The sequence below is a fragment of the Spermophilus citellus genome (assembly GCF_964194105.1).
Source record: "Spermophilus citellus genome assembly, chromosome: 5".
Classification (NCBI taxonomy): Eukaryota; Metazoa; Chordata; class Mammalia; order Rodentia; family Sciuridae; genus Spermophilus; species Spermophilus citellus.
In genome coordinates, this window is record NC_138186.1 from 55,374,330 (window position 1) to 55,397,328 (window position 22,999).

Consider the following 22,999-nt stretch of genomic DNA (forward strand, 5'->3'; position numbering starts at 1 on the left):
TGTCCTGGGGCTTTCAGTACTAGGGGGTGGCAGGTCATTTAAAAATAGGTGAGAAAAGAAGGCGAATATGTCTGTTGGTGATGAAGAAAAGGAAACAGTAAGGGGACGGGGGTCTCTCTGGGTGGGCTGGTGAGGGACACTGGCCATTAGCTGGCTGTGGGGCAGCAAGACGTGTCTCCCTTTGCTTCAGCTTTCTAATGGTGTGAGCCAGGACGTGACCTAGAGCAGCTCTGTGGGCCTGGCTGGCTTTGAGATGGAACAAATCCCTCTCGTCCCTCATGACTCTTTTTACCCAGTTCTAAAAGAGAGAAAAAAACCCAAACAAACCAATTATACACATTATCTCTCTGCTCTCCCTCCAGGGTCCCCAGGTCCTCTACTTACAGCACAGACTCTAGGAGTACGGGACAGGCACTTTTATTCAGGTAGCCTCCTTTCCAGCGCCACCCCCCTCCCACTCTCCACCCCCCCCCCCCAGCTGGAGCTAGGTTGAAGCCCCCATGCAGGCTGTAGTTCTGTAGTTCTCCCGAGTCTCCTGAGGGCTGGCCCCGTCCATGGGTATGTCATGGGGTCAGTGCCTGGAGTGCTGGGCCAGTTCACTGAGACAAGATCCTGGCAGCCATGCTTTCCCTGTGTGAACAGGGAGTTTGGCTCAAATCCTGCAAAGCCCCAAGTGGTTGGGTGGAGGCTGAGTCCTGTGGTGCCCGAGCTGCTCTCTCTCAGATCTTGAGAGCTGTCCACTCAGAGAGAGGGTTTGGGCCGAGAGAGGCCATCAAGGTGTCTGCCATCCGCTGCCTTGCCTGGGGCTCCCCAGTCCTGCCTGGACTGCCCGTAGCCACTCCTGGGCTTCTAAATTAGGGGCCAGGCCAGGGCAGAGGGCTGGTAAGTAGCTAAAATTAACTAATTATTATCCCCCACATCATACCACTGTGGGCTTCCCTTGCCACTATGTTATGATCTCATAATCTCAAAAGTTTGTCGTTATCTACGGAGACGTCACTGAGAGTGAGCTGAAGCCTCATCCTGCCAGCAGCTCCAGCAACCACAGGAAGGATGTCACCTGCAGCCCCGGCCCAGCGTCTCTGGCCGCCCCCAGGACACCATCCCTAAAGAAACACAGCTCCCCTCTGCTGGGTTCAAGTTCACCAGCTGCTCCCAGGCCAGACTCTGTCTGCACTTCATTCTTGAAGCAGCACATGGCTGGGCTCTCCTCAGAAAATCAGTTGCTTCCCAGACCTGGAAGGAGACAGGATGCTCTTGGTTAGGCTGTGCCTGAGGCACTCACTCCCCCGGGGGCTGTGTCCTGCCTCACAGAGCTTCATCTCACAGAGCTTCATTTTCGTCACTGTGACCAAAATACCTGACAAGGACAACTTAGAGGAGGAAAGGTTTATTTTTGGCTCATGGCTGCAGAGGCTCAGTCTGTGCTGGGTCAACTCATTGCTCTGGGACAAAGGTGAGGCAGCCCCTCAGGGGCCAGGGCCAGCAGAGGAAAGCTGTCAGCTCATGGCTACTAGGAAGCTGAGAGAGGGGTGAAGGGCCTCGAGGCAGAGGCTCCTTTCCAGGGCAGCCCCCACGGCCCCACCTCCTCTAGCCATGCCCCACCTGCCCACAGTTACCACCCTCCATTCAAATTAGGAGGGACTGACTAGGTGACAGCTGGAGGTGACATTCATAATCTAACCATTTTACCTCTGCATACCCTGAATTAACTCAGGTGTTTTTGAGGGACCCCTCATATGCAAACCATTAACACACCCACACTAACTTTCCCAACTTCATGGTTCTCACTGATGCCCTTCTCAGTCTCCTTGCTTTTTGCTGTGGATATTATGCTATTTCAAGATGGTGCCTCCTGGCCATGTGACCCTTGTCCGGCCACCTCCTGTAGCTGGTTACGGAGAAGGCTTACTGGATTGGGAACTATAGGCCTTGAGCTCCAGCCAGGACGGTCCCCAATGTGTGTTATGACTTTGGGTAAGTCACCTCAGTTCTCTGGCCTCACGTTCCTCACATCCCGATGGCCAGAGCAGAGGATTCCTGGACAAAGCAAGGTAGCTAGCTTGGCTCTTTGCTTCCCAAAGCATGGTCCACGGGCCACACGCACTGGGATCCCTGAGGAGCTTGTTAAGGGATGGGTCTCGGGCTCCATCCTAGACTTACTGGATCAGAATCTGTACTTTAACAAAATCCTTAGATTTACTGTCACATCAAGTGTGAGTTATAGGCAGCTTATCTGCTTAAAGTTTGGCTAATACGATAAGAGCAAAGGGGAATTTCTGAGCTCCCTGGGTGAAGAAATGAATAGAATGCTTTTTACACAATTGCAGAGGTTAGGGAGGTTGAGGGGTGAGGCCTGTCGGGAAACAGGTGAGCAGGCAGATGCAGCTTCCAGGTGTGGCCACGGGTCCTGGCAGTGGGCAGAGAGTGTGGGCTTGGACTGCTTGATACTGGAGAAGACAGATTCTCAGTGGCCTGTTGCTCATGGGAGGTGTGGAAGGAAGAGGATGAGAACACTCAAGGCCACAAGTCCTGGTCTTGCAGGTCCATGCTGTGTGCAAGGCCCAGGCTGGCCTCATTTTTAAGGCATCTGACCTGTCCTAATGGGATCCTAGAATGGGAAGGGAGAGTAGGCACACAGAGCCGAGGAAGGTGGTGGACCCCAGTCACTCTGGACTTGTGGCTCTTGGCTCTGCTGCACCATGGGGACTTCTGGGCAGCCTTGGGAATCCTGATGCCCAGGCCACACACCTCCTCACTGTTTCAGGATCTCTAGGGGTGGGGCCGGTGAGTTTGATGCCCAGCCAGGATAGAAACACACTGCTTTTGTCTCTAGTCCAAGGACTGGTGGGGGCAGAACTAGGCACCACGGGGCACGTGGTGACTGACCAGGTCTGAGGCCTGACGTTTCCCCTGCGCACTGAGGAGCACGGGGCCAGGATTAGTTAACAAGGAGTCTGAGCCGGTCCCCACCCAGGACAGCCCCCGACCTCCATGGGCACTTGCAGCAGGGACTGGGGTGGGGAAGGAGTGCTACAGAACAGGGCTGGGAGCATGTGGCACCCCAGGACACAGCTCCTCATGTGCACAGACAGCAAGCCATTCCTTCCATTTGCTCCCTGAGATCAAGTGACAGAGCTCTCAGTTTGTACTGGGGTTTTGATTTACTGCATGTTCCCAGAAGGCCACTGCCACAGAGATACCATTAAAAAAAAGTCACACTCTTGGCGTGGGACCGGTCCTCACAGGGAGGCCTCCTTCCCTGTGAACTCTCTGGAGCTTGGCGGTTCCTGGGAGACTGATGTGGGCATTATCTCTGGAGGGGCTCCCACCGGGGAAGGTAGAGTCTGTATGTGACAGACACTGAGGGGTGGGGACTGCCCAAGGCCACACAGGGTAGAGAGGCTTGAATTGAGGTTCCTTCCCTCAGTGTCCCCTGCTCTTTCACTCCCCCAAGACTCCTGGACACAGGCAAGAGCTGAAGTTCCCCCGAGGACTTGGAGACCCCTGGCAGGCCTCCTCCTGCCACCTTGGGAGAAGAGGGGCTCCAGGTTATCTGGTCACAACATGGTTCCTTTCTGGATGGAAATATGTTTGAACTCAGGAATTAAGGGGGCTCTAGGAAGGGGTTAACCTCATTTCCTCAGACGTGAAAACCATCCTTGGCAGTGGGAAGCAGCAGATTTGACTCTGGATGACTAACGCCCCTTGCGGGGACATATACCTGTCCTCACGTGCCCCTGGCAGGGATTTAAAGTGCTCTGCAGCGTTTCCCCGAATCCTAAATCAAGTCTATTCATCCCGAATCCTAAATCAAGTCTATTCATCCCGGCACTGGTGAAGCCTGAGAGCGGAGGGGTTTATGTTAAATCGCCCTCTCTGGGCTCCTGCTCCCAGCCCACAGTCACAAATTCCCTGTAATGAGCGCGGCTGAAGAAGCCGTGACAGCGCTGCATGCTAAATTAAGAGTGGGGCCCAGGGCAGGGGAGTGTTTGCTTTGGCTGTGGTGCCGCCTGGGCTCTGTGTTGCCTGGCAGGGTGGCCTGATAAGTGGGCCTCGTGTGCAGCGCTGGGCAGTGGGCCCTGGGCCACCTGCTGGCCTTCATCCTGACTTCGGGCAAGGGGCTCCTCATCACCCCCTCTGTGGCTTCCTTTGCAGCATCCCCTCATCTCCCCTTTGTCACTTAGAAACCAGAATTATTATATATTTTTTCCCTTTAAGACTGAAAATTGGATCCTGGGACTTTTGTGTTTGGATGAATTACTTCCCGGCTACAGGGTGGGTGGAGGCACAGTCACCCCTGCACCCATCCTGGTCCCTTTTCTTGAGGACAAGAGGTCAACTCCCTGTAGCAGAGTGGGCACATCTTGGTGGCAGTAACTTTTTGAGACCCCACAGCCCAGTGCAGGGAGCAGCAGCCTGGGCTACCCTGCCTCTGCCAGGCACTAGCTGGGTTGCTTGGGCAGGTTCTTTGACTTCGAAATGTCTTTGTCTCCTGTGGTCAAAGGGGGAAGGTATCTGGACTCTGGATGCCGTGTAGGAGTGTGGAGAGCATCAGATGAGATCAGGTAACTTGAAAGACCACAAATGGCAATTTGCCATCAAGGTTCTGATGAACGTACCCCCGGCTGCCGTGTCTGCACGGTCAGGGTCAGTGCCCCAGGAAGATGCCATCCTGACAGAGACCTTGGGTTTGCACCTGTTCCTCTAAGAGAGCCGGATTACATCTCCCCGATGTGAACTTGACTGCTCACTTGCAGGCCTCTTGCGGGGAGGCATGGAGGTTGACCTCTGGACTCTGTGACCAGGGAGGGATCCAATGGCGGCCCCTTCCTCCAGATGACCTGGAGACCGCCTCTGCTCACTTTCTCAAGGAAGTTTCTCCAGCAGTCTCCCCTGTTCCCCACGGCACCCGCTCCTCTCCCCACGGCCACTCCTTGACATGTCTTCCTAGTCGCCACTTACAGTGAGCCAGACCCACCCCTGGCCTCCTGCCTCCCTTCAGCTCCAGCCTTACCCTCTGTCCTCCGCTCAGCTGGCCTCCCTGGGGGGTTGCCTCTGCTCACTGCCTCAGCTTCCTCCCCTCCATTCTTTCCTCACCAGACCCAGGTCCCACAACTACTGTCCGTGACATTCCAAAGGGCCAGTGGTCAACACCTGCCCTTCCTCCCTCAGCCTCTCAGCAGAGTGGACACTGTAAGCATCTCTCCTTGAAAGCCCTTCTTCTCCAGACCTCCTGAGGCCACACACCTCTCGCCTGCTGTCCCTGCTCAGACTCTGGAGGTGCCTTCTCAGGGTCTCAGCTTCCTCCCCACCTTGCAGGGTTGGGGCTCCCCAGGGCCGTTCCCTAACAATGGGATCAGCTCTGTACACTCCTCAGAGGAGACCCCAGCCCGCCTCCTGCTCGGCACACTCCAGGCATGATGGCTCCCTATTTCTTCTTCTAGCCTTGGTTCTCTCTTGAGCGCCTCGTGCTCTGCAGCCTCCTCAGCGTCCCCTCTGGGATGTCAGTGGCAACCCACCAGAACTCTGTAAGGCTCCCACCCTTCCCTCTGACACCTCCCTCCTCGCCTCTCCCGTTCCAATAAACGGCTCCACCATCCTCTTAGCTGCGCAGATGGAAAGGGCAGGAGATGCCTGACTTCCGTTTCCCCTTCCATCTTGTGTCCAGTCTCCTGGTGGCTCTCGCCCCTTGCCTGCACCTTTACAGTCTTTGCCTGTAGCCGGTGGACTCCTGGTCTGCATGGTGGCCAGGGCAAGCTTTCTAAGGCGTCTCTCAGACCCCCCAGGGGGCTTCCGCGTACCTGGATAACATGGCCCTGCTCTGGCTCCCGCCCTCCAGCCCTCAGGCCTCCTTCCCTCTGAGCCTTTCCACCTTCTGCCCTTCTGCTTGGACTGCGGCTCCAGATTGTCACATGGCTGCTGTCCTCATTATTCAGCCACGAGTTTAGGGTTCTCCTCTCCTGAGAGGCCTTCCCACCCACAGTCTTCTGAGCTGCTGTCCACGACACCGTCTCACATCACCTCCTCTGTCTGTTGACGTGCTCATTGCTTATCTCCTGCACCCCCACAAGGTCAGTTCTCCAGGGCGGGACTCGACTTTTCCTGGTGTCGTCCCAGCACTAGCAGTGGAACCTGGCATACAGGAGGTGCCTAATAGATAGTGTTTGTTGACTGACTGGCTGCTCACTGTTGTTCAGAGCCCGACATATATCATCATAGTATTTTAGGCACCGATGGGCCTTCGAGATCACCAAATATGATTTCCTTCTCTTTTTTAGACAAGGAAGCTGGGGATGAGAGAAGGTCAAGATGTCACAGCAAGTTGGTGGCAGTGTTGTTTGCGTTTGCACAGGTCCATGTGTTGGAGGCCTGCTCTCAGCGTGGTGGTGCTGGGAGTAGGGCCTCGGGGGAGGCCCGTAGGTCATGGGTCTGCCCTCAGCAGGGAGTAAGACTGTCCTGGGGGCCTTGAGCTAGTTCTTGAGAGCGAGTTGCTATAGACAAGCCTGACTCTTGAGTCACTCTGGCTCTGGGCCTTGTGTGTGAGCCCTCCCTGTCACTCCCGTCCACCATGAGGTCTTCACCACAGCTGAGCTGATGCGAGTGCCATGTCCTGTAACTGTCAGTAGAATGCATCTCTTTTCTTTATTAAGTTTCCCAGTCCCAGGTATTTTGTTTCAGTAACACACACACTGTCAAGGTGGGGCTCCTTTGGCATGGGAAGGCAATGCTGAGCCTGTCTAGGAGCCTTTGGATTATGGGGTAAGGTTAAGACCAGTGCAGGGCTGGAGCAGGAGGCCCTGGGCCTTGTCCACGGGGCATGGAATGCAGGAGAAGTGGCCTGTCCACAGCAGATGGAGATGGTCAGCTGCTGAGAGGAAGGGGGCAGGCCAGTGACAAGGGCCAGGAAGGGCCTTCTCCTTGTCTTCCTGTCGTCTGTCACGCCACACATGTTTCGGCCATGACTGATGCAGTGTCCTGGGGCCTGGGCCCTCAAGTGGTGTTTACATCCACACTTGTTGGCAAGAACCACACTCCAGGGGGAGAGCGAGAGTTCCAGCCGGGGATTCCACAAACCACCACGCATCACTCAGGCCCTTCCTGTTTGGAGAAGGCTGGGCAGGAGAGAGAGCCGCCTTCAGGGACAGGGAACAAACGGAGCGGAAGGCCTGGAGAGGGAGAGGCTCTGCCAAGTGGGCTCTACTGCACTCCGGCCTGTTTGGGCCGTTCTCGTCCCTTCTCCAGGGGGAAGCAGAGGCCAGCACGTGGGAAGGGCCCAGCCCAGGACGCTTCCTGCTGCCTTCCCACTGGGCTGTCCACTCCAGCCTCCCCATGCAGCCCCCATGCTGGTGAGCAGATCAGGGACTCTGGGCCCCGGGAGCACTTACATTTCTTCTGCAGAATGTTCTGCCTGGCCTTGAGGAATGCCAGGATGTCAGAGTCCGTCTGGCTGTCTCCGGTGAGAGGGACAGACGAAGTTGTCCTCTCAGGGATGCTGGGGACAGTAACATGTCGCACTTTACTACTCCTTACTGTGGAACTCAGCATTCAATTTTCCAAAATGCGTTCCCATTTGTGGGGAGTAACTCTCACCAGGTGCATGTGACACCCTGCCTCCTTCTCCCTCCCTCCCACCTTCTGCACAGCCACTCCTGTCCTTTTATCAAGCACACTGGGTCATGCACTCCCTGGCTTAGACTCCTCTCATGACTTCTGGAGTAAAATTCAAATTCTATCCAGTGACCTTCCAGGTCCTGCGTGTGTTCGGACCCTCCCACCACTGTGCCCCCACACTACCCTGGGGCCACCTTGACCCTCTTCCTTCTTTTTGCTACTGGATATGTGAAGCCACATCCAGCTTCAGGGCCTTTGCCTTCATCATCTCCTCTTCTTCACCTCTGTCTCCATCCCTCACCTCCACACCTGTCCTCATCCTGGACTTTCCCAAACCAACCTCTTTTTACCCAGCTCTCTTTTTGCACCCACCTTAGATGTGACATCTTTAAGGATGTCCCCCCAATACATATACACTCCCCCACCATGGTCTAGCTAGTTGCCCCCAAGACTGAGATCAGTAATCTCCTGTGTCTCCCCAAAAAACAGAACCATGTTTAGCTAAGTTAGTACCAAAAAAAGCACGCCTCCCCACAATCCTTTGCAGCCCAGGGAGGTTCGTGAGCAGAAGCTCATGTGGGATTTTCAGGGAATCCCTTATAAAGAGAGGGAGGTCTGCACCCTTCCCCTCCTCTCTCTCCATTCAGCCTTCTAGATTGCTCTAAGAAAAGTCAGAGTGGCACACTCCCCTGGCTGTTCCAGTCTTCAGCCCGACACCCGTCACTCCACAGGGCACTGGATGGCACCATGGCCTTAGAAGGCCGGGAGGGCTGTTAACAAGGCCAGTCCATGATCACGAGTGGTTCTGGGTGTGGGGATTCCAGCTGCCGCTCAGTGAGGGGCCCTGCAACAGGAGCTGCTGGCCATCCTGGGCTCGGGAGGGGAGGGACAGTGGTGGGGTTCTGCCTTGGGTGAGCGCTGGGAGAGGAAGAGGCCTGCCAGGTGAGTGGGCGCTGTAGTCATGGCCACCAAGAGCACGCACAGGCCGGGAGCCTTAGCATCTCTGTTCAGTCCCCAAGCAAAAGGCTTCTGGCTGGGGCCAGGCAGCCGGCTCTGCTTTGGCAGAGGGCCTGGTGGGCCTGGTGGCTGGCTCCTCTTTCCTGTGTGACTTCAGGTACATTCTTCACAAGGAACTGTGAAGCACCTCTGCTGGACAAGGACCCGGTGCCCTGGGAGAAAACTCCCCAGCTTTGGGAATCACAAAGCATGAGAGATTTAATGGGATCCCCGAGGGACAGGATGGGGGCCAGCCCTGGACTCCATCTGTGCGGCTTTGGGGGAAGAGAATGTGACTTTTACTGCAGAAGCCGTCGCAGGCCTCGAGAGGGAGGGAGGCCACCGACCTGCCTTCCAGCCAGGTGCCAGTGCTGCTCTGCTCGGGGCTGCGCGGGCTGGGGCAGGGCGAGGGCGAGACTTTTCTGGCACTCAGGACACTGCAAAAAACGACAAAAGCCAAAGTTAGAGGGGATAAGAAGAACAATGCAGGGGCTGGGGATGTGGCTTAAGTGGTAACGCGCTCGCCTGGCATGTGCGGGGCGCTGGGTTCGATCCTCAGCACCACATACAAATAAAATAAAGATGTTGTGTGCACTGAAAACTAGAAAATAAATATTAAAAAAAAATTCTCTCTCTCTCTCTTAAAAAAAAAAAAAGAAGAGGAATGCAGGGTTTATGTTGTTTCTATCCAGCGGCTTTTGTGAACTGGGTGTCTTCCCCACATTCCTCCCAGTGTAACGGTGTTTAAAGGTGGGGCCTTGAAGGGTAATTAGGTTTGGGTGAGGTTTGAAGGTGGCCCTCAAGATGGGGTTAGTGTCCTTATGAGGAGGGAGGGGGAGGCCAGAACACTCGGCCTGAGTCTCTCCCTGGACGAGGAGGAGGAGGAGGTGTGTGCCAGCCAGAAGGGGGCCCTCAGCAGGCGCAGATCTGCTGTGCCATAGAGTTCCAATGTGGAACCCGCCCCAGGGGGATGGGATCAGGAGGCCGGGCCTTTGAGATCAGAGAAAGCCCTCATGAATGGGGTTAGTGACTTTATAAAAGAAATATCAGAAGCACTGGCCCCTTTTCCTATGTGAAGTCCTTTACCAGACACCAAAATTGCCAGTCCCTTGGTCTTGGGCTTCCCTGCCTCGAGAACTGTGAAAAACAAATGTTCATTGGAAAACAAATGAACTGGGCACAGGGGTGCACAGCAATGATCTCAACCACTTGGGAGGCTGAGGCGAGAGGCTGGCAAGTTTGAGGCCAACCTTGGCGGTTCAGTGAGACTTTGTCTCAAAAATAAAAAAATAAAATAAAAAGAACAGGGAGTGTAGCTCAGTAGTCGAGCATCCCTGGGTTCAATCCCCAGGACCCCCCTCCACATGCACACACAAACACACATAAACCAAAACCAAAAACCCCAAACCCCAAAAGAAGAACCAAACAACCGCAATAACAACAACAAAACCCAAATGAGCCAACCCAGTCTCTGGGATTTTGCTATAGAGCCTGAACAGACGTGACTAAGTGACAAGAATCCTGTCTTGGGTGGTTTGAACACTGATTTCATTGTTGTGGCAAACCATGTGTTGGCCACAGAAGGTGAACAGCAGGCAGTGAAGACTGTCACTGTTTACATGCCAGGCCTTGAGAGGGTGCTCGGGAATTGCCGTGCCATTCAGTCCTCTCAGTGGTCAGAGGAGGATGTCATTATCCTGATTCACAGATGAGAAAACTGAGGTGTAGGGCGAAGCTAGGAAAATTCCAGTAGGTGGTAGCATCTGGACCTCGTCATGACTGCGAGGCCCAGGCCTGAGCTCCCGACTGCTAGTTCCACACTGGCTTTCCCCTGGCCACAGGGACCACCCCAGGTGGCCTCAGCTGCTGACTCTGTGCTCCTGGAGTGAGAAATCACATCTGACGGCTCATCAGGTGCACTGGGCCCCTTTATCATGGTGGCCTGATGTGTTGGCTTGCCTTGGATTCCTGGCTGCAGACAGAGGAAATCAGGGGCCCCTCCTGGGTGCAGACGAGGTGGGGGCCGGTTATTCTAGTTACTCTGCCCTGCTCTAAGCTGTGCTGTAAGCCCCCAGAGATGGAATTCTCTTCCTTGCTCTGGGATGGTCCTGTGTAGAGACCATAGCAGAGCTCAAAGAGACCTAAGAAGTCACATGGGACATACTTGGGGAGGCTCAGGCTGAGTGTCAGGCCAAGGACAGACGGATGAGCTGGCCTTGCCAAGCCTACATGGTCAGTCCAAGGCGCTCGGCAGGCCTGATGACCCAGGTGTCCCACAGGTGAGTGGAGACACTGCCCAGCTCCTCTTCCACCTTCTCCTCCAACCTCAGCCAGTAGCAGGGCTCTTACTCTGGACTCAGGACAGTGGGTCAAATAAACAGGAAGAAAATCAGAGCCTGGTCCCCGCTCCTCCCACTAGTGCTCATTTCCTAGTAGTCTGGAATCTCCCTGGGGCACCTTGGAGAAGCTGGGTCTGTGCTGTGTCGGGTGAGGGCTACTGCAGGACTGGAGGCAGCCACCAGGTGGCAGGCTGTGCGCGTTTGCCTTTGGAGAACAGTGGCCAGTTCCCAGGGCTTCCGAGGGGTTTCTGGTGCCAGCCTGGTGGAGGGAAGGAGAAAGTGCTTTTCATCTTGCAGATGTTTCAATTACAGCAGGCCAAGGTCAGTGCGGAAAGTGTAGCAAGTCTGCAAGACCAAGTCATTGGTACACAAATGGCTCATTGGCTCCATGGCTTCCAGGGGAGTCTTTGTAGATTCCAGGGGGAGTTTATAGATGTCAAATTGTGGAGGGTTGCGAGTGGGTAGAAGAGGAGGAGAAATGGATAAGGGCAGGGCAGAAGGGTGCAATGGCACCGAGGCAGATGAGGACATGCAGCACCCCCTGCAGAGGCCAGCCATGTCCTGCAGGAGGACACATGGCACCATGTGCAGGCCTGGGGCTCCTGAGGGAGTGACTCCCCACCTTCTAAACTGCTGGAGTATCCCTGGGGGCCAGGGCTCAGTTTCTTGACCCACAGGAGTGTGCCACAGACGACCTCTGCCCTCTTTGTCCAGCCTTTGACACTGAATTCATTTCTCATGCTCTCTCTCCTGGAAAGGGAGCATATCAGGTATGAGAATGAATTATCTCCTTAATAAAAATTAACAAACAACTCCTTCTCTTCAACGAGGCTCCCGAGCGCATGCAGAGATGCAGATCTTTGTGAAGACCCTGACAGGCAAGACCATCACCCTCAACGTTGAGCCCAGTGATGCCATCAAGAATGTCAAAGCGACATTCTAGACTGTGGAACCAACCCAGATGCCCTTCAATAGATGAATGGATTAAAAAAATGTGGCATCTATACACAATGGAGTACTATGCAGCAATAAAAAATGACAAATTCATAGAATTTGCAGGGAAATGGATGGCACTAGAGCAGATTATGCTTAGTGAAGCTAGCCAATCCCTAAAAAACAAATACCAAATGTCTTCTTTGATATAATGAGAGCAAGTATGAACAGAGCAGGGAGGAAGAGCAGGAAGAAAAGATTAACATTAAACAGAGACATGAGATGGGAGGGAAAGGGAGAGAAAAGGGAAATTGCATGGAAATGAAGGGAGACCCTCATTGCTATACAAAATTACATATAAGAGGTTGTGAGGGGAATGGGAAAATAAACAAGGAGAGAAATGAATTACAGTAGATGGGGTAGAGAGAGAAGATGGGAGGGGAGGGGAGGGGAGGGGGGATAGTAGGGGATAGGAAAGATAGCAGAATACAACAATTACTAATAGGGCATTATGTAAAATTGTGGATGTGTAACCGACGTGATTCTGCAATCTGCATTTGGGGTAAAATTGGGGGTTCATAACCCACTTCAATCTAATGTATGAAATATGATATGTCAAGAGCTTTGTAATGTTGTGAACAACCAATAAAAAAAAAGAAAAAAAAAGGAAAAAAAAAGAATTAGAAAGACAGTCCTGCTAATGGAGTGGCGGGTTAAATCCAGGGCACTGGAAGTGAGGGACTCCTTGCTCACTCCCTACAAATAGGTTGAGACCCTCTCTTCCTTGAGACTTGCTAGAGCCAACCTCATCTCTTCTTTTGGGGGGAGGTACTGAAAAATGGGGGCATTCTACCTCTGAGTAACATCCCCCGCCCTTTTTGTTTTTTGTTTTGAGATGGGGTCTTGCTACCTTGCCTAGGCTGGCCTCAAAATAGCAATGCTCCTGTCTTAGCCTCCAGAGTCACTGAGATTATAGACCTACACCACCACACCGGAGGCTCAACCTCACTCTTCTCTGAAAACCAAATTGATAATTAAAATCACTTAAGTGTTTTAACTGGAAAGAACTGGCAGGCAAATCCAGATCACGCCTTCCCTCATATTGGTTTTTACAGAAGGGAAAACTGAGATTTAGGGGCTGGAGATATGGCTCAAGCGGTAGCGCGCTTGCCTGGCATGCGTGCGGCCCGGGTTCAATCCTCAGCACCACATACCAACAAAGATGTTGTGTCCGCCGAGAACTAAAAAATAAATATTAAAAAATTCTCTCTCTCTCTTAAAAAAAACAAACAAACTGAGATTTAGAGAAGTTCGGTGACTTGCTCAAGTTTTCCCAGCTGGAACTTAAACTGTGGGCTCCTGATTGATTCCAGAATGGTTTAGTGTGCTCCACAGTTGCACTGTGGGAAAGGAGCCCCCTGAGCTATTCTTCATCCAGAAGTGGCCCACTGAGAAGAGAGCTGGCCTGGGCTCGGCCTGTGGCAGCCTTTCAGGTCATTTCTGGTGGCACCCAGAATACACTCATTCTTCTTCTTCTTTTTTTTTTTTTTTTTTAAATTATTATTTTAGTTTTCGATGGACACAGTATCTTTATTTCATTTTTTTATGTGGTGCTGAGAATCGAACCCAGTGCCTCACACATGCCAGGCGAGCGTGCTACCACTTGAGCCACATCCCCAGCCCCAGAATGCACTCATTCTTCAGCAACATGCTGCCTCCCAACCAAACGATTAGTGGTGGAAACTGGAAACCTCTTCCCAGAGAAGACAGTACCTCAGGGACTATTTTAGACAAAGAAAAATATATAGAAAGATCAAGTACAAAATATCATCAGATATCTAAAATATCATCCAATACATCCCACCACTACCACCATGAAACCTGAAAAACACAGGCAAGATGATCTGGACTGTCAGCACTAGAATCACCTCAAGGGCTGATTGAAACAAGGCTGGGGGAGGGGGCACACTGGGGACACAGCCTACTTTTCTAATTCAATAGGTCTGAGTGGGCCCAAGAATATGGGTGCCTGAGTGAGGCAGATTAGGGACCACACTTTTGCATATCACTGGGTTGGGATATAACAGAGCCAACAGTTGTGTTGAGGAGTCAACAGAATAAAAGAATAATGGGACCCAGGTGAGAGGCTGAGCCCAAAGAGTGGCAAGTTCAAGGCCAGCCTGGGCAACTTTGCAGGGCCCCCTATCTCAAAATAGAAATAAAGGGCTGAGGTTGTGGCTCAGCGGTGGAGCTCCCCAGGGGGCAATTCCCACTACCAAAAAAAAAAAAAAAAAAAAAAAAAAAAAGAAAAAAAGAAAAGCAGCAGCCTCAGAAGAATAATGGGAAATGACAGGGAGGAGGGAAGCAAGGTGAAGTTGAGCAAGTAAATCTAAGCCAGGCAGGGTGTGGTCAAGGACACACCCACCCCACCCTGCCGGCTTGCTTCCAGGAACCGAAGTACCCCTCTCTGAGAATCCGAACCTGTGGCCCAAGGCCCACAGACCAGTGAACTCAATTCAGAACCAGGTTTATCCTGCTTTTAGGTCCCCTCCTTTTAAATGCATTTCCCTACCTGCTTGCTTCTTCTTTCGGCGGTGGCCTGGCCTTTCCTTCCAATAAAAAGGCATAAAGGTTTTTGTTTGTTTATTTTTAAGACAGTGTTTTAAAAATTGGTGTGTAATTATTAAGACAGTTCTCTGGTTGAGGAACATAAGCTCACTCCTATACGAGGTGAATAGTTAATCAGCTGGTGTAACTAATGGCAGGTATTGCACCTTTTCCCATTTTGACAGGGGAAATTTAAAATAGGAAGGCTCTTCATTTAGAAGGCAGGAGCTGTCCCACTGGAGAGCAAAGATGAACACAGGGGAAGCCAGGCTCAGGAAGCTGCCCTGACCGTGGTCCATAAGTGGGCAGAAGAGAAGGAGTCAGGTAGAGTGTCATTTCTGGGAGGAGTCGGGACACCTAAGCCATAGTGTGTGCAGTTTTTATCTAGGTACCTGAGCAGTCTCTTGGCATCTAGATTGGTCTCTCCAGTCAGGACCCAATTCATTTCCTGATCTGGAAAATGAGGAAGCTGACTCCATGTAGAAAAAAAAAAAAGAATGTCAAAGCGAAAATTCGAGACAAGGAGGGCATCGCACCTGACCAGGTGGAGGACAGCTGCACTCTCAGGTTACAACCTCCAGAAAGTCCACCTGCCCTTGGCGCTTCACTTGCGAGGTGGCATCACTGAGCCTCCCCGGCGCACTTGCCCAGAAGTACAGCTGTGACAAGATGATCTGTCACAAGCGGTAAGCCCGCCTGCACCCCTGTGCTGTCAGCTGCTGCAAGTAGAAGTTGGCCACACCAACAACCTCCGCCCCAAGAAGGTCAGATAAAGCCCCTCCACTGGCTCCTTTCCCCAAAGGGTGGCCTCCTGTCCAAGCCCCATGCATGGCCTTGGGTTCTCAATAAAGTTTCCCTTACGTTGATTGGAGCAGTAAAAAAAAAATTAATAAGCAATGTTGATGATACTTAGGCTTCTTGGGTTGCCAGGGCATTTAGTATAGTTGGCCCTCAGGACCTGGACGCCGGGCTATTGGAGGCTGGCAGGAGGACCAGCTCACTGGCCTGAAGAGCGTGTAGAGAACAGCCGCCATGGAGTTCAGGTGAACACAGTCGCTGGGCTCTTGCTCTCTTTGCAGAAGCTTTTTAATGGCGCTGAATGTTCATCTGCTCGTGGAATGATAATGTAGAGCGACCCTGGTGCGTTTTATAGATGAGGCCAGGGAATTGCAGAGTGGGGAGCTGCCTTGCCCAAGGCTGGGCTGCTGTGGTCGAGTCCCTTTGTCAAAATCTTAGTGATCAAACTCCTCGGAGGTGACACCTTGGAAGCCTGAGGCCCTCAACGGCAGGGTCCAGGGTCTCTTGGCAAGCATGCCCAGGAGCGGTCTTGGAATACCTAGGGGACACCCAGGAATGGCTAGCAGAGCAGGCCCCGCGCAGGCAAGGAGGAAGCTGGCGAGGGGCAGAAGCCAGGAGGCCCAGCCCTGGGGCTGGTGCTTAGACCCGCCCCACCAAGGCCTGCAAAGGTGGCAGTAGAATGGACAAATGGACAAGCTGTACAGAGTGGCCAACAGGGAGCAGGCCAAAGGGCAAGACTCTCAGGAAGAAGGAAGGAGAAAGGAAGGAAAGGTGGGGGGTGAAGGGAGGGCTGGAAGAGAAGGAAGGGGACCAGGAGCGAAGCTGAAGGGGCATAGGCAGGGAGAGCAGGGTGGAGGGCTGGAAGGACGGAGGGTGTGGCCACTAGATGTGGGGTTTGAAGCTCTGTCTCAACGACAGTCAATAATAATCCCATTATTTTCTGGGGTCTTGGTTTCTTCACTGGTAAAATGAGGGAGTTGAGTTCAGAGTTTCTCACTGAAATGGCGAGGAGCCAGTGACAGGGAGTGTGGCCTCCCAATTCTTCAAAGGCCACCTTCTAGGGAAATACAGGATTGTGGGGAGCCATCCTGACACGTGACTGGGCGACTCCCGTTAAGGGCCTGAGGCGCTCTGGCTGTGTCGGAGCTTTCCCGACCCTTTCCTGATGAGAGAGCCCATCCGTGTGGGGGTGTGCCTGACCACTGACCCCGGGGGCCCAATCACTGACCCTGACCTTGGAGTGCAGCCCCCCCTCAACCTTCATTGGATGGAATTCTCCCCTGAATCTCTTGTTCCCCAAATAAAAGGCTACTCCCCGGCGTGTTCGCTCTCTCTCTCTCCTGCTAGCCCAGAGTAATCCTCGCTGCCCTGCTGGGCGGCTAGAGGCGGGAACCAGGGAGGCGAGCCCTCTCGGACCTAGCAATATAAATAAGGTAACTGGTTTGTGTGTTTTATTTCGATCTCTTCTAACTAACTTTATGCCTAGAACCTCATTAATGAAACCACTGCGCAGGCCGCGTGGTAGACAGGATGGCTCTTTGAAAGTCCTGGCCCCTGGGAAATCAGCTGGTGGGGACACTTGAAGGAGTGAGGCCCCCAGCCGGGGCCTGGCATGGCAGGATATTAGTTTGTGTGAAATATTACAGATGTGGATGAGAAAGTGACAAGTCCACTAGGCACACTGTATGCTTGCCCCTCATGGGCAGTCGTTAATGCTAAACAAAACTGGTGTCAGAAGTGAGGACAGTGACGAGACTCGGACAGGCCTGGCTTTAGTCCTGGCCTCTCTGCTAATTGGCTGGGTGGCCCTGAGCAAGTTATTTAACCTCCCTGAGCAGGCCTGATTTTCTCAACTACTAAATGGGGAACAATTCTGACGCTGCACAGTCATTCCGTGCCTGGCCATGAGGGCCTCAGCAAGTGACAGTGGGTGTTACTACGGAAAGAGGAGGGCCATGCCAGCTGCTGGGGGTCCTCCCTGGCTGGCTGTTCAGAGTGAGCCGCCCCAGGACAGGGTCTCTTCCCGCCTCGGCTCCGGGTGGAGCTTGGTGGGCTCTTTATTGCCACCATTCTGAGCCAGGGGCGGTGGCTTCTTACTCAGAGGCTGAGCCAAGTCTTCTCCCCCTCCAGCCTCCAGCAGGGACACTGTCCTCTCTCCTCTCTATGTGACCTTCCCACTCACCTGTCCTCAAACTATCCTGTACTCAAACTACCGTGGTGGATGGGGACTGGGGGAGCTGACCCTCACGGTGTCTGAAACTCTGGTTAGGACACTTCTCTGCTAAGGGTCACAGTTCTCGAGCAGAGCACCAGCAGCCAGTGCAGGTGACAGGGCCCCAGGCCCCATCTGAGAGCCGTCCTCTGGGCACCTCCCCAGCCGTCAGAGCATGGGAGCCCAGGAGTGGGATTCTGGGAGACTCACAGAAGAGCTCCTGCGGGTGGTCCCAGGTGAACTGTGGAAAGCCAGGGTGCAGGGATTTCCTGGCAGGCGCGGCCGATTTCTTACCTTATAACCCGGGGCCAGATGGGTGCTCATTGGAACCGTCCCGACACCTCAGCCCACCCTCATTTCACTGTCTGTGAAGCAACAGAAAAAAGAGCCGGGGCTTCCTATGGGCTGAACAGGGTATTCCTGGCCCTAGGAGAGGGGGCTCTAGACTCCGGGCCGTGGGGGAGCTTGTCCTCACAGGCCACAACAATACCCGGGGGCTCTGTCCTCTGTGCTGGGCTTTCGGATGTGTTTTGTGGAGGCCTGGGGTTTCAGGGAGGAGTTCTGGATGGGGACAGAGGTTGGCAGATACACAGGGTGCAAGGGAGCACCTAGAGGACGTCAGGTACAGGGCACAAGGCTGGGCTGCCTCTCCCGCCCGGGCAATGCAGGTGCCTAGTGACGCTGCCTTTTCCATTTTTTAAACTAATAGACTAATTTTTTTTTGGTACCAGGATTGAACCCAGGGAAGCTTAATCACTGAGCCACACCCCCAGCTCCTTTTTGTATTTTATTTAGAGACAGGGTGTTGCTGAGTTGTTTGGGGCTTTGCTAAGTTGCTGAGGCTGGCTTTGAACTAGAGATCCTCCTGCCTCAGCCTCTGGGGCCTCTGGGGTTAAAGGTATGTGTCAGGGCACCTGGCAATAGACTATTTTTAAGAGAAGTTTTAAGTTTATAGAAAATTGAGCCACACTACAGCATTCCCAAACACTGCTTTTTATCCGCCCGCCCCCACGATTTTTCCACCACTCTAATGTCTGGCATTGGTGTGGTTCTTTGTTACAGGTGGCGAACCAGGGCTGACGAGTTAGCATTAACCAGAGTTCACAGGTGACACAGGGGTTTGCTTTTCGTGCTGTATAGGTCTATGGATTTTGACAAGTACCATCGATCCACCAATATCCTGTCTTCCCGAATAGTTGCGCGTCCCTAAACATCCGGCCTCTGTCTGTCCATTCTTCTCTCCCCCCAGGGCTGGGGCAGCCACTGATGTCTTAGCAAGTCGGTAGTTTCCCTTTCCCAGGTGTCATCTGGTCAGGCTCCTCTAGAGGGAGCCTTTCCAAGAGGCCTTCTTCCACTAAGCAGTTTGCAGGAAAGCTTTCTCCGTGTCTTTTCACGGCTTGGTAACTCTCTTTATTGCTGAATAATACTCTTTGTCTGGATGTAGCTCAGTTCATCATTCTTCTTTTGGAAGACTTGGTGGCATTCACTTTTTGACAATTATGAATAAAGCACCTATAAATAAGCCTACATGGGTTTCCCCCACATTTCTTATTGGCGTATTATAGTTGTACATAATGGTGGGATTTGTTGTTAATATTTGTACATGTGCAAAATATTTCAATATAATTTAGCCGATATCATTCCCGATCCCCTCCTTCTCCTCCTCTCCATCCTCCTCCCTGGGGCCTTTCCTCTAGTCTACTTATCTCCCTTCTGATTTTCATGAAATCCCCCCACTTTTCTTTTCCTTTGTCCTCTCTAGTGTCCACACATGAGAGAAAACACATGACCTTCGACCTTCTGGGATTGATTTATTTCGCTTAACATAATGGTCTCAAGTTCCATCCGTTTTCCCGCAAATGACATATTTTCATTATTTTATGGCTGAATAATCATGATTTTTATCTGGATGTAAGTTTTTAACTCATCTGGGTGAATACCTGGGAGTGCCATTGCTGGGTTGTATGGTAACCCTATATTTAGCTTTGCAAGACTCTGCAAAACTGTCTTCCAGAGTGACAGTGTCATTTTGCATTCCCATGGGCAGTGAACGGGAGGTCCTGTTGCTCCATGTCCTCATGAGCTTCGCTGTGGTCAGTGTTTTGGATTTTGGTCTTTCTCCTCTGTATTAGTGGCACCTCACTGCTTTCGTGTGAACTGCCTCGTGACACCTCGTCATATACCTATTTGCTATCTGTAGATCATTTTTTGGCAAAGAGGCTGTTAAGATCTTCTGCTCATGTTTTTTCGGGTTGTTTGTTTTCTTATTGTTAAATTTCAAGAGTCCTTTATATATTTTGGATAGAAATCCTTTATCAGATACGTATTTTGCAAATATTTTCTTCTCATCCGTGGCTTGTCTTTTGATCCTCTAAACAGTGCCTTTGGCAGAGCAGCATTTTAAAGTTTAATAAAGTCCAAGCAAGGGCTGGGGTTGTGGCTCAGCGGTAGAGCGCTCGCCTAGCTCGTGCGAGGCCCTGGGTTTGATCCTCAGCACCACATAAAAATAAATAAATAAAATAAAGGTATTGTGTCCAACTCCAACTGAAAAGTAAATATTTAAAAAAAATAAAGTTCAAGTGGCTTTTTTTTTTCATGGATTTACACTGCCATTTAAAACACCCGATTACCCAAACAAAATGCACTGTGCCACTGCAGACTCTGGGCTTCGGGTGAACACGGGAGATGTGTTCTGAAACTAGGACACAAGTAGAAGCCTGGAACCAAGGGCCAGGATGGGCACGTGGGGAGTCTGGGAAGGTTGGCCTGGAGTGGGGGCCTCGCTGGCAGACTGTTTTCTAGAATTTTTTTTTTTTTTTTTTTTTTTTTTTTTTTGCTTTTAAGACTAATTTTAGATTTCCAGGAGAGATGCAAGGAGAGTGCAGACTATTTCACAGGCCCAGTACCTGGTTTCACCTGTATACGTTTTTATACCACTGTGGTATGTTGATACATTATTATTAACTAAAGTACATGCTTTTTCTGAATTTTCTTAGTTTAAAAATATTTGGCCATATCTTTTTGATATACATATTTAAAGAAATTTCAACTGATACATAAAACATTAAAAGTCGTACATATTAACGGGGTACCATGTATGGTACCTTAAAGTATACTTAAAGTATGGTACCTTATGGTATACTTAAAGCATACCATGTATGCTTTAAGTAATGTTTGAATCAGGTTATTTATCTCCTCACACATTTCTCATTTCTTTCTGATGAACGCTTTCTAGTTTTTACCTACTATCTTTACTTATTTGTTTATTTTTGGCACAGGGGATTGAATCCAGGGGTGCTTAACCCCCAAGCCACATTCCCAGCCCTTTTTATTTTGATTTTGAGACCTACTATCCTTTTCTATTCTGGGAATCCACCTGGGAGATCCACACCACTTAGTCCTCACATCTCCACAGGCTGCTCCTGGCTCTGACAGATTCTCAGACTCCTAGTTCTTGACGAGCCAATTTGTGAAGCACTGGGTGGTGTTTTGTGGAATGTTCCTCAATTGGAAATTGTCTGGTGTTTCCCTCATGCTTCAACTGGGACAATGAATTTTTGAGAGGAATAGCAAAGAGGGAAAGTGCCCGTCTCATCACACTGAAGAGAAGACACTGTCTACTACCATTTTAGACAAATCCTATTCCGCATTTCCAATGTGAGCGCTCAGTGCTCTTTCAAACCCCAATGCTCCGTGGCTCCTTGGTGGTGGTGATGGACGCCCCTTCATGCTGACCTGGCCTCTGCCTGACAGACTGGGTCTGAGGGACGGAGGGTGGCAGGAGGCAGGGGTCATATGGTTGGAAAGAGACAAGAACACGGTGTGTGGAAGGAGTCCCTGCTGGGGCCTCCCATCATTGAGGGAAACAGGCTCTGGGCAGTCCTCATATAGCATTGAGAATCCTCTTTAGGACAAAGTCTTCACCCCCACCTCCCTGTATCCTGACAGGCCCTGTATCCTCTGCATTCCCACCAGCACCCCCTGTCTGTCCCTCCCCGCCCTCTCCCAGATCCCCTCCCTGTCTTTCCCACCCTTCTTCTCACTCAGGGTGGGAGCAGGGCTGGCACTGTTGAACCCCTTGCCTCTTGCAACATGGCGGTAGGTCCACTGGCAGCCAAGGTAGGGGCTGAGGGGCGCACACTCCAGCCAGCTTGCGAGACCCTGGCCTGAGTATGTCATGAAACAGTAAAAGCATTCATCCCCCAAGACCATGTAGCCTAAAGGAGACATTTAGAGCAGCAGGGACAGGTTAAGGGGAAAGGTAGGAAGCCTCCCCTGGGTACTCTGATGGGTCAGCCGTTCTCCACTCACCTCTGGTTGGAGAGAAGCTGGGACTGGTCCTGCTGGGATTCAGAGCTCTGGGGAGAGGGCTTCGAGTGATCCAGTGAATTCACTGCTGGAGAATTTATCTGTGGGTCCAAGAAGGGGTTTCACAGCGTTAGCCTGAATCTAATGGCACAGGAAGATGTTCTTGATGTCATTCTTTTTTTTTTTTTTTTTAAGAGAGAGAGAATTTTTAAATATTTATTTTTCAGTTTTCGGTGGACACAACATCTTTATTTTATTTTATGTGGTTCTGAAGATCGAACCCAGCACCCCACGCATACCAGGCTAGGGCATTACTGCTTGAGCCACATCCCCAGCCCCTTGATGTCATTCTTAAGGAGGAAAGTCCGGCTATTAAAGTTATACAATGTGGGCAAAAAATAAATTTAGACATAGTTATGACCATAATGTTGGGCATCAAAATATTATCTTCAGATGGTAGTTTTATGGGTAATTTCCTTTCTTTTTTCTTTCCTTTTTTTTTAGTGTGTTATAATTATACATAATAATGGGATTCTTTGTTAAATATTTGTACAGGCACACAATATAACATCATATATTATGTTGTTGTCATATATAATTACATTGATATAACTATATAACATTATTTATATTCTATATAAATTATATAATGATACAATTTGGTCAGTTTCTTTACCTAGGGCCTCTCCTTATGGGCCATTTTAAATTTTTTCTGTAAAGTTTCCTTTGCTTTCCAAGTTTTCCAAATTTAACATACATTATTTTTGTAGTTAGAAAGATAATGTGTAAAATGTGATCTGACGATTCTCTAGAAATCCTTCCTGGGTTTGCTTCTCCTTGTCTTCAAGATCCTCTTTGAGCACTTCATGTAGGGAACAGCTTTGGAGTTCATGGGTCTCCACTGGCCTGGTGAGCAAGGCTCACAGCCCAGCTGAGCCAAGGCCGAACGCCCCAGGATCCACCCAGAACCCTGGGGCATGGAAAGCTTTTGAGAAGGCGCTGCAAGGCCACCGCAAGGAGGTTCCTGCTGACCTCCCATCTTCCTGGGAGTTGCCACAGAACAGATTCTTGTCACCTCCCTTGTTCTGATAAGGTCTGGGCCTTGTGCCTCCGCCCACTCAGGATAGTTACAGTATAGGCTGTAAAACTGCTCAGCTGCAGCAGAGAATGGGCTCTCCTGCAACAGGGTGTC

The 22,999-nt window shown here is 51.4% G+C and overlaps 1 protein-coding gene across 5 annotated transcripts in view; it reads right to left on the reverse strand.

The window, feature by feature from the left end:
• Positions 1 to 531: 531 nt before the first annotated feature.
• Positions 532 to 22,999, reverse strand: part of KIF6 (kinesin family member 6) — a 400,202-nt gene continuing 377,734 nt past the window's right edge. For 3 of the 5 annotated variants that reach the window (XM_081295095.1, XM_081295093.1, XM_081295097.1), the window contains 4 exons: positions 21,811 to 21,908; positions 9,697 to 9,747; positions 8,958 to 9,047; positions 6,660 to 7,495 (listed from right to left, as the gene is read on the reverse strand). In XM_081295095.1, the coding sequence (XP_081151221.1) occupies positions 7,201 to 7,495; positions 8,958 to 9,047; positions 9,697 to 9,747; positions 21,811 to 21,908 (534 nt within the window). In that variant the 3' untranslated portion in view covers positions 6,660 to 7,200. Of the gene's footprint in view, positions 1,237 to 6,659; positions 7,496 to 8,957; positions 9,048 to 9,696; positions 9,748 to 21,810; positions 21,909 to 22,999 lie in introns of those variants that run through there. The other 2 variants (XM_081295096.1, XM_081295094.1) reach the window with 2 other exon arrangements.